We start from the raw sequence: 16,922 nt of genomic DNA, 5'->3' as shown, positions 1-16,922 counted from the left end.
ATTAGGAACATTCATGCCATGTTTGGTTTCATTCCATTCAGTGGTTCTCTAAAAGAAGACATTTGTATGTATTTCCCATAGGGTCCTATGTTAAACTAAGTCCCTCGCTGGCGGCCATCTTGGATGATGGATTGGCTGCAAAGAAACATCACTTGGTCAACACCTCATAAGGAACATTCATGCCATGTTTGGTTCCATTCCATTCATAGGTTCTCTAAAAGAAGACATTTTGTATGTATTTCCAGTAGGGTCCTATGTTAAACTAAGTCACCCACTGGCAGCCATCTTGGATGATGGATCGGCTGCAAAGTAACAACACTTGGTCAGCACCTTATAAGGAACATTCATGCCATGTTTGGTTTCATTCCATTCACTGGTTCTCTAAGAGAAGACATTTGTATGTATTTCCCATAGGGTCCAATGTTAAACTAAGTAACCCGCTGTCGGCCATCCTGGATGATGGAGTGACTGCAAAGTTACAACACTTGGTCAGCACCTTATAAGGAACATTCATGCCATGTTTTGTTTCATTCCATTCAGTTGTTCTCTAAAAGAAGACATTTCTATGTATTTCCCATAGGGTCCTATGTTAAACTAAGTCCCCCGCTGGCGGCCATCTTGGATGATGGATCGACTGCAAAGTAACAACACTTGGTCAACATCTCATAAGGAACATTCATGCCATGTTTGGTTCCATTCAATTTATTGGTTCTCTAAAAGAAGACATTTTTATGTATTTCCCAAAGGGTCCTATGTAAAACTAAGTCCCCCGCTGGCGGCCATCTTGGATGATGGATTGGCTACAAAGTAACAACACTTGGTCAGCATCTCATAAGGAACATTCATGCCATGTTTGGTTTCATTCCATTCAGTGGTTCTTTAAAAGAAGACATTTGTATGTATTTCCCATAGGTCCTATGTTAAACTAAGTCCCCTGCTGTCGGCCATCTTGGATGATGGACCGACTGCAAAGTAACAACACTTGGTCAGCACCTCATAAGGAACATTCATGCCATGTTTGGTTTCATTCCATTCAGTGGTTCTCTAAAAGAAGACATTTGTATGTATTTCCCATAGGGTCCTATGTTAAACTAAGTCCCCCGCTGGCGGCCATCTTGGATGATGGATCGGCTACAAAGTAACAACACTTGGTCAGAACCTCATAAGAAACATTCATGCCATGTTTGGTTTCATTCCATTCAGTGGTTCTCTAAAAGAAGACATTTGTATGTATTTCCCATAGGGTCCTATGTTAAACTAAGTCCCCCGCTGGCGGCCATCTTGGATAATGGATCGGCTACAAAGTAACAACACTTGGTCAGCACCTCATAAGGAACATTCATGCCATGTTTGGTTTCATTCCATTCAGTGGTTTTCTAAAAGAAGACATTTGTATGTATTTCCCATAGGGTCCTATGTTAAACTAAGTTCCCCGATGGCGGCCATCTTGGATGATGGATCGGCTACAAAGTAACAACACATGGTCAGCACCTCATAAGGAACACTTATGCCATGTTTGGTTTTATTCCATTCAGTGGTTCTCTAAAAGAAGTCATTTGTATGCATTTCCCATAGGGTCGGTTGTTAAACTAAGTCCCCCGCTGGCGGCCATCTTGGATGATGGATCGGCTACAAAGTAACAACACTTGGTGAGCACCTCATAAGGAACATTCATGCCATGTTTGGTTTCATTCCATTCAGTGGTTCTCTAAAAGAAGACATTTGTATGTATTTCCCATAGGGTCCTATGTTAAACTAAGTCCCCCGCTGGCAGCCATCTTGGATGATGGATCGGCTACAAAGTAACAACACTTGGTGAGCACCTCATAAGGAACATTCATGCCATGTTTGGTTTCATTCCATTCAGTGGTTCTCTAAAAGAAGTCATTTGTATGCATTTCCCATAGGGTCCTATGTTAAACTAAGTTCCCCGCTGGCGGCCATCTTGGATGATGGATCGGCTACAAAGTAACAACACTTGGTCAGCACCTCATAAGGAACATTCATTCCATGTTTGGTTTCATTCCATTCAGTGGTTCTCTAGAAGAAGTTCAAAATGTAAAAAGTTTACGCCGACGACGGACGACGCCGGACGACGGACGACGGACGCCAAGTGATGAGAAAAGCTCACTTGGCCCTTTGGGCCAGGTGAGCTAAAAAGGTGAAAATGAAAAATCGTCATAACCACGTTGTTTGAACCAGAGACATGTCTCTGTTTGAACTAGTACACGTGTGCGCATGTGCGCAGGTGTGAAATTTAATTATGCATCCTAATTTCTTCAAAAAAATGCTTAAATTGTCATTGATACCTTTATCTCACGTTTATTTCGAATATTTTCTTGAAGAAATAATGTAGAAAGAGCTACTTGCACTCATTCATGCTTTGCAAACGTACACGGAATTTCCGTATCCGTCTCTGGTATATGTTTTACCATTGTCAAGATAACATCCGGTTTACGAAAGTAAAGTTTTTGACAACGTTATTTTGCACAAATAAAGAGTCTAAGCAGATATAAGTACGCTGATGTTGCACTGCCAATTTAACAGCTTACGTCAGAACTTCGAATTTGAATCAAAGAAAGTTTAATATCGTTTTTTTTAATGTCAATCATTGGGATGGCCAACTCGGCAACTGATTACCTTAATTGCCTTTTATTTATTTAGTCTTAAGGGATTAAAATCGGGATAATATATAAAATGTCCGGCTGGCTAAAAATAATTTTGGAAGCCCTGGTTCAGACAGAGGTTATTCGTCTCACTTGTGTGTATTTTCGATTGTTTTATGCAAATGTTCAAATCTAACTGGGTACACTTTAACATTTAAACTATGCAAAAGCTTCAAAAGTAATATTCCACCAAACAGGAGGCGGGGCTAAATTATCTCCATGGAAGTGAGATGTGCCAATGCTTATAAAACTGCATAACAAATACAATTGACCTACCATAATGGTTTCCCTTAAACTTATCTAATCAAAAACTGTTATATGAAAACCATGCTAATGTTTTAAAGTCAATGGACGATGACTGAGGAGGTAAGACCAAATAATCTCCATCAAAATGATATAAATGTATATCAATGCTTATACAACTGCATACCAAATATAACTGATGTACCATATTAAAGTGGTTTCCCTTAAACTGACCTAATCACTATCTTTAACAAGTAATCCACACATAAGTTTCACAGTCGCATAACTGTGACTGATGGGCAGGGTCAAATAAGCCCATGGAAATGATGCTTCTACAACTGCATACCAAATATTTTAGACTTATCATAAGGGGTTCACCTTAAACTGACCTAATCACAAATATAAACAAATTGTTGACCCCATGGAAATCCTAATGAATGAAAGAAACAACACTCCTACGTCTCGAGTCCGTAGCTTTGAGACAATACAATAAAATGAAATGATTTACTCATTTTCACTAAACCAATCTTTACAAATTACAAAAGGTAGAATATTTCAAATTTTATACTTTATCTTAACCTAATTATAAAAATGTTGTGGATATTACAGATATATATATATATATTTGTACCAGAGTTTATATTTGTCAGGTTTATCTAGCTAACATATAAATATACCATAGTTTATCTTGGACTGGTTGACTTGTACTATCTCCACCCATCTTTCTCATTCTACATAAAACTCTGATAACATTACCATCTACTATCCCTGTTGCCTGAAGAAAAAAACATATACAACAATGTAAATTAAAATTATATTTTAATAATTTCTTTTGAAAAATTGCATATATTTTAATGAATAAATACAAATTAGATTAAATTTCTTTACTTAATTGTCAAGATTAAGCTTTTACCTTACTGACTGATACTTTTTTGTTAGCACAGACTTGATATGTGAATTCTTTCTAAGTAGTGGCTTTTTCCAAACCTTTTAATTCTATATGCTTTGAAGTCATTTTCCACTATATATATCCCCAACAAAGACCTTAATTTTTAGACCTTTAGCATCATATTGGTAAAGCAAATACTATTATTCTTTCGTCTTTTATTTTGTGAGGGGAGCAGTTGTATGATGATTTTCTATTCAAATTTATATTTATGGTTATAAAACTACAACTCCCAATAGTCCTATATATGATAACTGACCTGCCCATAAGCTATAGAAGCAATCGCCCCAGCTGTGTATTTCCCCACTCCTGGAAGCTGTTTTAATAATTCATCAGCTGTTTTTGGCATTTTTCCCTTCATTTCATTTACAACCTACAAATGTATGTTTTACACTGTTAAAAATTGTTGTAATTATAATCATATATAAACAGTATGGCTCAGACTTCAGAATTCTTCTAAAATAATTTTTTTAATTAATCCTTCTAAATGGTCATTGCATCATTTATATATAGATTTCACCACTGCAATAAGTGTGTTACGTTATTTCTCAACTCCAGACAGTAAAATTTTAATATTCAAAGCGCAATGCTTGCCAAGCTTTTTAAATGATTAAAATTTAACTGTTGAGAGTGGAGAAATATCGTAACAAATGAGTTAAAGTGGTGGAATCTGTTTCTCTAATGATTTTTCCCTTCCTTTTCAAAGATTTGCAGAAAGTTGTGTTCTTTATATGTGACGTCATCAGACATGGTCGCCTTTTTCCATGATGCCACAATAGGAAAATTCAGAAAAAAACCAAGAAACTTTGACGTCATAATTAAATTTCGACCAAACTAGGAAACTTGCTCTTGCCACACCGGTCACATTTCAAAAGGTGAACAGCTACATCTTCTTTCATTTCATACCAGTAGAATTCAAGCCTAATCCTGGCAAGGGTTTTCTTTCGTCCATAATGGCCGGATAAAGGGGAATCATGAGCTAACGTTAGCACCTCTTGTATTAAACGGGATGGGGGTCAACAACTGAATTGTAATAACTGGCCTGACAGGTGTCTCTTTAACTATGCTGCCACCACCTACGTTTACAGGTACACAGGGGACCTTAATAGACTATTTTTTATTAAGATGTAATTATCTCATGGGGAGGGATTTTTAACTAGGTCAAAGGGGTCAAAACACACGGAAATATTTAATCTCAATATTAAAACAAATGAATAACTCAAATAGAGGGCGAACGAAAAGGGTTAGGAATATTCAAATACGCTCTATTCTGTGGAAATGAACACACTCCTGTCGTGTAGTTTATAGAACAGATTGTCTCTGTAAGGTAGAGGATGAACCTCTAAATTGTCAACATATAAACTATCAATCAAGAAGTGGAAACGCAAGGAACGGTACCAACAGACTAGCACACAAATAAATATCTTCTGTCTGACAATCAAATAGTTTCTTGTCTAGGTGTAGCAAGAGGGTCTATTCTCCCATGAGACAGTGTTATGACACCAACAACCAGAGACCAAGTTGGACTACTATTATGTAAGTTTAATGATTAATAAATAAGATATTTAAGAGCATAATTTTGTATTATTAGTAAAGCATTTCATACAGATATCACAGTGAACCAAATTACAGTTTTAACAACTTTTGGAAGTATAAATATATTTCTAACTATTAATGTATCCAGTTATTTGCCACAGTGTTCAACCAACTACCCAATAATTTATATATCATATCTTTGTTTACATATAGATTCTACCACTGCATCGAGTGTGATACGATATTCATCCACTCGAGACAGTTAAATTTTCAAATTTAAAACGTGAGGCTTGCCGAGCGTTTTAAATATTTAAAATTTAACTGTCGAGAGTGGATAAATATCGTATTACACGAGATTTGGTGGTGGAATCTGTTTCTCTAATGATTTTCAAACAATACGCAGGCAAATTTATTCCTTCTTTTCGAATGATCTGCAAAAAGATGTGTTCTTTCTATGTGACGTCATCAGGCATGGTAGCCTTTTTTCATGCCGTCACAATAGGAAATTCAGAGGAAAGCAAGAAAATTTGACGTCATAATCGGATTTTAACCAATGAAGAACTGAGATCAAACGAACCACACGTTGATTAAATTTTTTTTATACAATGGGTGCAGAAAGGGATAAATTGACGAAGAATTAGAGAAATATATATATATATCATCTCCTAATAAATTATATAATTGAAATAACTGTACTTTGTTATTATTTAATTAACCTCAGCCTCCTTGAGTAAGCACAGGAAGGCAGACTTCAATCACATTTGAGATTGAGAGTATTTAAAAGTGAAATTTAATTGTCCTAGCTTCTTACTATTCCTATCTTAGAAAGTATACAGAAATTATTTATGTTCTCTCTGATTACTGGAGCAACTCAGCAAACAGGATACTTAACAATATGTCTTAACCAAAAATGGAGAGAAAATGGGGGATGGGAAGGCATGTAACTTTATTCCGTTTTGTCTCAAAGAAAACAGGTTAGCAAATGAAAACTAGCCTGAATAAATAGACCCGCTATTTATATTTACAATTGAATTAAATCCATTTTTGATTCTGATCTAAGTCCAAAATACTAGACTTATAGTGAACAGAAAATGTCCAAATATTTGGTAATTTAGAAAAATCAACTGCACTAAACAATTGAAAAACTACACAAATGTGTATTTAAAAAGCCAAATATTCTAAACTGCAATGAAACTGCTTAAAATCTCATGAAATTCATGATAAAAATATGAAGAACTTCAGCGAATGTGAAATATACGACAGTCAGGGGTACTACTTGTACAAGTAATTTTTATTTACTTCAAGAAGTAATTATAATATACTTATATAAGTAAATTTGTAGGATACTTATACAAGTGTATTTTATTTACTTGTATAAGTAAATTATTTTTTGGCCTAGTTATGTCCCTTAGGCATTCAGATTTTTTTACTTATACAAGTAAAAAAGTCATCCTATCTTCTTTTCTTGAATTCTTAGAACTTCTTTGCTCTAACAGAATTTTGAATTGTCTGTCCTTTGCAGATGTCTTTACTATTCATTTAAGTGTAATTTCATGGACAATGAAAATCTCATTTGTCTTTTATCTTTAGAACACTGCTCATTTACAAGCCCCCAAGGAGCAATTTTTGAAGGCCTTGCGCAAATACTTAAGATCTTTGCTCAATCAGTTTCTTTGTTGAATTAATGAGATGAAACATTGAACTCTTATCAAAAATTATGAGCTAACCTGAGAAAAATTGTTAAAGGCATGATTTTACATCTCAAAACTTGAGAATTTTTGTGGGATTGTAAAAAAAATTTACTTATACAAGTAAATTTTTTAGAAAATTAAGGGGAGATTATTCAAACAATATAATTAACTTGTATAAGTATATTTTATTTACTTCTTCAATTAAATAAAAATTACTTGTACAAGTAGTACCCCTGACTGTACGACAGTAAAAACTGACAGAAAATCTGGCAACGTATCTGTAGGTCTGACTGAGCCCCTGGCAAACGGGTGCAAGCTTTTTATACTCTGATGGACTTAACAGGGCAACGAACGGTTTAAATGGGGAAACGAACGGGAAACTGGAAACGTGCCTGATAAGTACGAAAAAGAATCCCCGATTGCTAGAAATAAGTACAATAAAACGTAAACGATATGTTAACGGAACATAAAAATAATCTTAGTACAATTAACAATCATAATTAATACTGTTTTAATACAATAATCATGTAAAAACCGATCTACAATCGCTATAGTATTCATACACTGTTTTGCGGTTGTGGTACATAATGTTCACCTGAGGTTACACACAGACAACCTAATTTGTATAATCAATACACAAAAATCACTGTGCTGGAAATGGCAGTTGATGTACGAAGGTGAAAGTTAGCTACATAAGTTATCTCGATTATACATAAATAAAAATGGTTGAACACTGGGAAAACAGAATGAATAGAACACTGAAAGCATAATGAATTGAATTTGAAAGGTAAGAACCGGTGTCAAACTTTAAAATAGCCAAAAAATCGACTCATAGCCGAAAGCAGGTGCTTGAAAGTACAAACACATGTTTCTCAAAGGAATTTCGCCTGGCCAAGTCATTACATTGGCTCAGTGTCCTCACGAAAACATACAATCATTATAAATAATTATGCTCATATTGTATAGAAAAATATAACTTCAACAAGAAATGATTGTAACAGGATGCTGTTACGAAGTCTCCCAAACGAAGCTCCCATAATTCGTAATTCCCAGGGTTGCCTGACATTGGGCAACGTCCAGTGAAAATTGGTTTGGTCCAGTAAAGTTATATGCATTAGTGATGCCTGGGGACTAACCTTGTATATCATTCAAATCATCTTGGCATGACAAACCAGAATATATATGGTTTAGGGGTGGGGATCTCGACCATTTACAAGATACTAGAACATTGGGGGTGGGGAGGAACCCCTGGGGACTGGCCCTATACGTCATTCAAATGTTCATTACATGACGAACAGGAATATATATGGTTTAGGGGTGGGGATCTCAACCATTTACAAGATATTAGAACATTGGGGGTGGGGGGAACCCCTGGGGACTGACCGTATACGTCATTCAAATGTTCGAGACATGACAAATAGGAATATATATGGTTTAGGGGTGGGGATCTCAACCATTTACAAGATATTAGAACTTTCTCAAATGGCAGGGGGTCAGGATGACCCCTGGGGACTAACCCTGTATATCATTCAAACCATCTTAGCATGACAAACCAGAATATATATGGTTTAGGGGTGGGGATCTTGACCACTTAGAAGATATTAGAACTTTCTTAAATGGCAGGGGTGGGGGTGACCCCTGGGGACTAACCCTGTATTTCATTTGATGTGCTTTATCATGACAAACCAGAATATATATGGTTTAGGGGTGGGGATCTCGACCATTTACAAGATATTAGAACTTTTTCAAATGGCAGGGGGTTGGGATGACCCCTGGGGACTAACCCTGTATATCATTCAAACCATCTTAGCATGACAAACCAGAATATATATGGTTTAGGGGTGGGGATCTTGACCACTTACAAGATATTAAAACTTTCTTAAATGGCAGGGGGTGGGGGTGACCCATGGGGACTAACCCTGTATTTCATTTGATGTGCTTTATCATGACAAACCAGAATATATATGGTTTAGGGGTGGGGATCTCAACCATTTACAAGATATTAGAAACTTTCTCAAATGGCAGGGGGTCAGGATGACCCCTGGGGACTAACCCTGTATATCATTCAAACCATCTTAGCATGACAAACCAGAATATATATGGTTTAGGGGTGGGGATCTTGACCACTTACAAGATATTAGAACTTTCTTAAATGGCAGGGGGTGGGGGTGACACCTGGGGACTAACCCTGTATAACATTTGATGTGCTTTATCATGACAAACCAGAATATATATGGTTTAGGGGTGGGGATCTCAACCATTTACAAGATATTAGAACTTTCTCAAATGGCAGGGGGTGGGGATGACCCCTGGGGACTAACCCTGTATATCATTCAAACCATCTTAGCAAGACAAACCAGAATATATATGGTTTAGGGGTGGGGATCTTGACCACTTACAAGATATTAGAACTTTCTTAAATGGCAGGGGCTGGGGGTGATCCCTGGGGACTAACCCTGTATTTCATTTGATGTGCTTTATCATGACAAACCAGAATATATATGGTTTAGGGGTGGGGATCTCGCCCATTTACAAGATATTAGAACTTTCTCAAATGGCAGGGGGTCGGAATGACCCCTGGGGACTAACCCTGTATATCATTCAAACCATCTTAGCATGACAAACCAGAATATATATGGTTTAGGGGTGGGGATCTTGACCACTTACAAGATATTAAAACTTTCTTAAATGGCAGGGGGTGGGGGTGACCCCTGGGGACTAACCCTGTATTTCATTTGATGTGCTTTATCATGACAAACCAGAATATATATGGTTTAGGGGTGGGGATCTCAACCATTTACAAGATATTAGAAACTTTCTCAAATGGCAGGGGGTCAGGATGACCCCTGGGGACTAACCCTGTATATCATTCAAACCATCTTAGCATGACAAACCAGAATATATATGGTTTAGGGGTGGGGATCTTGACCACTTACAAGATATTAGAACTTTCTTAAATGGCAGGGGGTGGGGGTGACACCTGGGGACTAACCCTGTATAACATTTGATGTGCTTTATCATGACAAACCAGAATATATATGGTTTAGGGGTGGGGATCTCAACCGTTTACAAGATATTAGAACTTTCTCAAATGGCAGGGGGTGGGGATGACCCCTTGGGACTAACCCTGTATATCATTCAAACCATCTTAGCAAGACAAACCAGAATATATATGGTTTAGGGGTGGGGATCTTGACCACTTAGAAGATATTAGAACTTTCTTAAATGGCAGGGGGTGGGGGTGACCCCTGGGGACTAACCCTGTATTACATTTGATGTGCTTTATCATGACAAACCAGAATATATATGGTTTAGGGGTGGGGATCTCGACCATTTACAAGATATTAGAACTTTCTCAAATGGCAGGGGGTCGGGATGACCCCTGGGGACTAACCCTGTATATCATTCAAACCATCTTAGCATGACAAACCAGAATATATATGGTTTAGGGGTGGGGATCTTTACCACTTACAAGGTATTAGAACTTTCTTAAATGGCAGGGGGTGGGGGTGACCCCTGGGGACTAACCCTGTATTTCATTAAATGGGCTTTATCATTTAGAACATTTTCAATTAAAAAGATTGTGTCTATCACAAACGGTTTTCAATTTATAATCATTTGAAAATTTAAAAAAATAAAATCCCATAGGGTTCTATAGTAAAACCCTCTTTTCTTTTTGCCCCCCAAAGTACCTCTTTATAAACCCCATTGCACAAACAAAACCCTGATTGCACCACTAGACATGTTAGTCTAACATATTGTGAAACCCTAAGTTAATCTGACAAGCGGTTTTGGAGAACGGGTGCGGACAAGTTCAAATTTAAAAGCAGCGGAAGAAGAAGAAGAAGAAGAAGAAGAAGAAGAAGAAGAAGAAGAAGAAGAAGAAGAAGAAGAAGAAGAAGAAGAATAATAATAATAATAAGAACTGAGCAAAAACAATAAGTCTTCCCAAACTTCGTTTGGGAGACTTAATAATAACAAACTTTAAACTTTAAAAACTCAATAACCTTGACTAGAATTTAATCTCTATTTCTACTAGCACATGGTAACTACATGTACATCCACAATCACTCACTTTTTCATGCTATACAATATTAGTATGAATACATACTGCACATTCATCAAAATTACTCAATATATATCTCATTCTTACTGTACAAATGCATTTTCTTTTCTAAACATGCATATAAACTAACATTTTGCAGCATGGCAAGGTAATTACCAAGGGTCATTGAGGGTTAATGTCTACTTTAAAAAAAAATTCTTCATCAAACTTTTCCAATAAATTAAAAATAATTTAATATGAACAGATTTCTAAATATAAGCTGTTTAAAGACTTAGCCTGAAAATTTACTTTTATTTTAGGTAACAGACATTATTTACTGTAACGAAACAAATGTTACTTCCAAGGCTGAGAAAAATGTACAGGTAATTATCGTATATCAGTATGGTCTGAAATAAACTTATCAATTTATCTAACTGCCAATACAAAAATAATCATTCTCTCAAAACATTCAATTTCTAGAGTACTTTCACAAAGTACAATGAGAATTACAAGATACAACTTGCAAAAATATAGCAACACATTAATGTCACTAAAAAGACTCACTATCAACATAAATATAACAATATCAATTCAAAATCTACCCATCTGAGGACTTACATTTTCAGAATGTCTCATCCTGCAAAAATTAACCATCAAATTGTAATTTAGCCACTACAATACTGGATTTAAGGTATAAGGCCAAGGATTCCTTATACCTCATAAAAATTTGATTCACAACTATTAGCAATAAACATATTGCTAATAAAAAGCAACAATGACTGTCACTTAAAGACTAAATACACCAATGTCTAAATTAAAAAACCACCCGGGGCAGGACTTACATTTTCAGAATGTCTCATCCTGTAAAAGTTAACCAATAAAATTCTTAATATTAACATTTGGGAATTAGAATATAAGGTCAAAGATTCCATATATTCCATAAAAATTTTGAAAAGTTTAAATTTTGACCTTTAAACTACATAGTACTAGATATATGCTAGTGCTAAAATTGTAAACATTACTGGAAGACCTCAGTAATTATACCATTGCAACTTTATTATAACATTTACCTGTATATAAATAACTACAATTTAAAAGGAAAAATCGTAACAATTTACATTACATATAAAGGGTATTAATGTCTACCACTTTCTGTTACCACTGGTCTTCTTCTTTAGGGGACTTCTTATGCACGACTTCACTTTTTTGGACGGGGAAACGGTTCTCTCGGGGATGAACTTCCTCTTCAGAGGCAAACGGGGACGTCTAAAGGTATTGGCTGGAAAACGGGTTCTTACGGGCGACCTAGGTTTTACAATGTTACTTCTCCTTACTGCAATTTCCACTTTTTCTAACATGTCGTGGTTTTTGAACAGTTGTTTGTTCATTGTCTCAAGATATTTATTACCTTTATTTACAGCAGTGATCAGTTGCTTGAAAGCCGACTGTAGAGAATGAGTATAATCTTGTACGGACGAAATCTTTTCAACAGGAGGTTCAGGTGGAGATAGAACCCGACTTAAACCAAGTAACTGGGGCATCAAGTTTTCCTCCTCATCATCAGGAGACGGCAGGACAAAATCTGGTAGTGATGGTCTCGGGACTGAGCTTATTGCACATTTAAGCGGCGATGGCATGGCTGGAGGGTCGGAGAGATGTATGATCTGGTCGGCTAGGTCAGACTCCTCAGCCACCACCACTCTCGTATCCACAAGCTCAGTGGAGATCTCAGTTTCAGTAAACATGGCACCAGTTGGTTGTAGTTCAGTTGTGGATGGTACAGATGGCAAGTTCAAAGGTGAAGTATTGTAGACAGGGTTAGTTTCAAAATAGGATGTAAGAGCAGACTGCAAAACGGGAAAATTGATTGAAGAGATAAGTTGCTGTGCAGATCCAGCTGCGGCTGAGGGCTTGGGTTTTTTCTTTGTGTTCCAGAACAACACAGAGGCCTCCTGTTCCCACTTGGAAAGGTGTAATTCAGGATCAACCTGCTTTGGATTGGGATTAACTTTTAAATAGACCTCGTCACTGCCCTGGTATATTACTTGCTCAGTGGCAAAAAGTCTTGCCGTACTATGTGGAGCGTAAAAGGATGGATGCCTCTTCATCAGTTGTTTATTGTCTGTTGAAAAATTACATTGCTCGCAAGAGAACATATGTTCATCCACACCAAAATGTTAACAAGTGTAATGCTAAATGGCTGCCCTCTTCTCCACGGCAAAACAGCATTTAGTACATTGATATACCCTTCCTCTGTCATAATCCATGGTGCTGAAAGATAGGAGAGAGAATGATAAGACAAATGTCAAATAAAACTTTTAAGTTCTGGTTGAACACAGCTGGCAGTTACTGGATTATTAACTATAGGACGATGGTTGGCCAAGGAATATGAGAGGTGAAGAACCACTATCTGTGACTAACATCAAGGAGATCTTAAATTTGGAAGACTGGCTTAGATAGGTAATCTTGTTCACTGTGTAACAATTAGCTGGATACATATATTTAATGTAAAACTTGGTTACAATCAATCTTTATAGCATCAAAATGACAATTATTTATTCTGGCGTTTGTAAATTCTGACAGCATTGGTGCACCATTCTGGATACTGGTTCCCCTGGTAGGGTTTCAACTTATCATGGTTAACCACTTTGACTGGTCCTTCTTTGTCAAGCTGAATACAGTAATTTAAACTGTTCATTTTCTTAAAAATAATACCGGGCCCAATATAGACACTGAGGTTTCAATTTCTGGCAAATTCCTTCTTTCCTTATTTCATTGAGTAGCCAAACTGGATCTATAGGTTTATAACAGTTTAGGGACAATCTAATATCATAATGGTCTTTTCTTCTTTTGGCAGTTTTCAACATGAAACGTCTACAAATTTCATGTGCTAACTGGATTCTGTGCCTTAATTTGGAAACATAGTCTCCAAAAGAGGCACTTATCTCCTCAGGTTGGTTATATCCAAAAATTAGATTTAAGGGGGTCTTGACTTCACGTCCAAGCATCATCATGTTAGGGGTAAGACCTGTAGATTCATTTGCACTTGATCTGTAAGCAGCCATTTAACAACCAATATGTTTATCCCAGTCTGACTGGTTCCCTTTTAAATATGCACGCAACATCTGCAGTATGGTTCTGTGTACACGTTCACATTGACCATTTCCTTTGGGGTTACGAGAACTAGTACAGGTTTTCTTGACCTCTAGCATTTGACATAATTGTTGAAAAATTTCGCTTTCCGAAAATCTGGCAACGTATCTGTAGGTCTAACTTAGGAGGAAGAGGCCCTGGCAAACGGGTGCAAGCTTTTTATACTCTGATGGACTTAACAGGGCAACGAACAGTTTAAACAGGGAAACGAACGGGGAACTGGAAACGGGCCTGACAAGTAAGAAAAAGAATCCCCGATTGCTAGAAATAAGTACAATAAAACGTAAACAATATGTTTACTGAACATAAAAATCATCTTAGTACAATTAACAATCATAATTAATACTGTTTTAATACAATAATCATGTAAAAACCGATCTACAATCGCTATAGTATTCATACACTGTTTTGCGGTTGTGGTACATAAAGTTCACCTGAGGTTACACACAGTCAACCTAATTTGAATAATGAAGGGTTACACTAAAGACCTGAATGTGGATCTGAAAAGACCTGAATAGACCTGAAGCTATACTACTCGATTTTTTCAAAATACGATTACTTTTTTATTTTTCAAAGGATTGTCTTCAAGACGCGTGTTCTTTAATTGGAACGTTTTAATTACAGGAACGTGTGCCGGCTGTAATTCACACCTTGTATTGATATTAGGTGATAATTGTATCATTAGTCTGAATAATAATTTACGAAGAAAATTGATGAAATTAAAGGATTAAACTTTTTAGATTGAAATTATCATTTTGTATATATGCGTGATTACATGATAATTAATTAGCTTAATTGTTCTATAATATAATTGTTTGGTGTTTTCATTGTTAAGTGTAATGTGTTTTAATATTGTATAATTATGTAATAATGTGTAAATGACTTACTTTTGACTCTTCTTGAATGAAAATGCTAATGTTTTAAAAGCTATGTTGAATTAACTATATATATCCAGGTCCATTCAGGTCTTTTCATTTTCCATTCAGGTCCAAGTTTTGTCACAAACATACAATATGAATATAAAAATAAGAATATGTGGTATGATTGCCAATGAGACAATGAGCAAAACCCATACTGCATAGTCAGCTATCAAATGCCCCGAAATGACAAATGAAATTCAAACGAGAAAACTAACGGCCTGATTTATGTAAAAATAATGAATGAAAAAAAATAAGATATACAAAGATGATATTCAGCAACAAACGACAACTACTGAATTACAGGCTCCTGGCTTGGGACAGGCACATACAGAATGTGGAGGGGTTATCCTAGTTTGAAGGTGTCAACCCTTTTTTAGGTTTATTCATGTCTATGGTATCCTTTGGCATCTCCTGTCTCTTTGACTTATAAGTTTTGACATGGGAGTTTTGATTATCCTATTGGTATCTCCCGTCAGTTTTGATATTTGTTTTTCTTTTGATAAAATATTAGTAAAAAAAGAAGATGTGGTTTGATCCCAATGGAACAAATCTCCACAAGAGACCAAATGACATAGAACCTCTTAGAAGTTAACAACTATTATATAGGTCACCGTACGGCCTTCAAAAATCTATTTTCAGGTTTATTCAGGTCCAAGACTTTTCACCAAAATAATATTTTTCGTTAATTTTTTTTTTTTTTTTTCATTTTGAAAAACAATATATTAGTGGAATTTCAGGACCATTCAGATTTTTAATTCTCCGTTCAGGTCCGAGTTTTGGCACGCAAAACATATTTCTTATTATTTAATTTTTAATTTTAATAAAATGTTATATATTTTTATTTTACAAAATCTAAAGTTGAAGGAAATTCATTGAATATTTGACATGTTTAAAAAGTTATTGAAGTTTGAATAAGTCTGAGCATAGATTTTCAGGTCCGTTCAGGTCTTTTCATTTCTCGTTCAGGTCCAGGTTTTGGCATCAACAATTTGTTTTTTTTTAAAACATTTTATTTCTAGTAAAGTGTGGTTCTTTACCTTTAACAAAATTCTAACTTGAAGAAAATCCATTGAAAAATAAAGAAGTTATTGTAATTTGAATAATTTGAGTCGTATATCTTCAGGTCTATTCAGGTCTTTTCAGGTCCACTTTCAGGTCTTTAGTGTAACCCCATAATCAATACACAAAAATCACTGTGCCGGAAATAGGGGTTGATGTATGAAAGTGAAAGTTAGCTACATAAGTTATCTCGATTATACATAAATAAAAATGGTTGAACACTGGGAAAACGGAATGAATAGAACACTGAAAGCATAATGAATTGAATTTGAAAGGTGAGAACCTGTGTCAAACTTTAAAATAACCGAAAAATCGACTCGTAGCCGAAAGCAGGTGCTTGAAAGTACAAACACATGTTTTTCAAAGGAATTTATCCTGGCCAAGTCATTACAGTACTACACTTTATATTCCTGATATATGTTCATATAGTGTTAATGGTGATTATTAAGTCTTACCTTTTGAGCACCTTCATGCAATCTCCTTCCTCGTGAGTAGTACCCTAAACCTGACCAGGCTTCATTGACTTCCTAAAAATACACAACAAAGAGTAATAAATGAAAACCATGCAAAAAAAGTAAAACCTTAGATGACCAAAGGTATGACGTATGTCTCCCAACCAGTCTTGTTGAAATCAATGATGTTTGATATCATTGCAGAGATTTC

At 35.9% G+C, this 16,922-nt stretch overlaps 1 protein-coding gene across 1 annotated transcript in view; it reads right to left on the bottom strand.

Annotated features, from left to right (window-relative positions):
• LOC127700203 (adenine DNA glycosylase-like) overlaps positions 1-16,922 on the bottom strand; it is a 45,369-nt gene that overhangs the window by 9,489 nt on the left and 18,958 nt on the right. The window contains exons 6-8 of the mRNA XM_052203610.1: positions 16,715-16,786; positions 4,115-4,228; positions 3,587-3,684 (exon numbers count right to left, since the gene is read on the bottom strand). Of these exons, the coding sequence (XP_052059570.1) occupies positions 3,587-3,684; positions 4,115-4,228; positions 16,715-16,786 (284 nt within the window). The remainder of the gene's footprint in view (positions 1-3,586; positions 3,685-4,114; positions 4,229-16,714; positions 16,787-16,922) is intronic.

This window comes from Mytilus californianus, unplaced genomic scaffold, assembly GCF_021869535.1.
Source record: "Mytilus californianus isolate M0D057914Y unplaced genomic scaffold, xbMytCali1.0.p SCAF_5, whole genome shotgun sequence".
NCBI classification, from domain to species: Eukaryota; Metazoa; Mollusca; class Bivalvia; order Mytilida; family Mytilidae; genus Mytilus; species Mytilus californianus.
The sequence above is the reverse complement of the archived record's forward strand: the minus strand, read 5'-3'. Positions and strand labels throughout refer to the sequence as shown.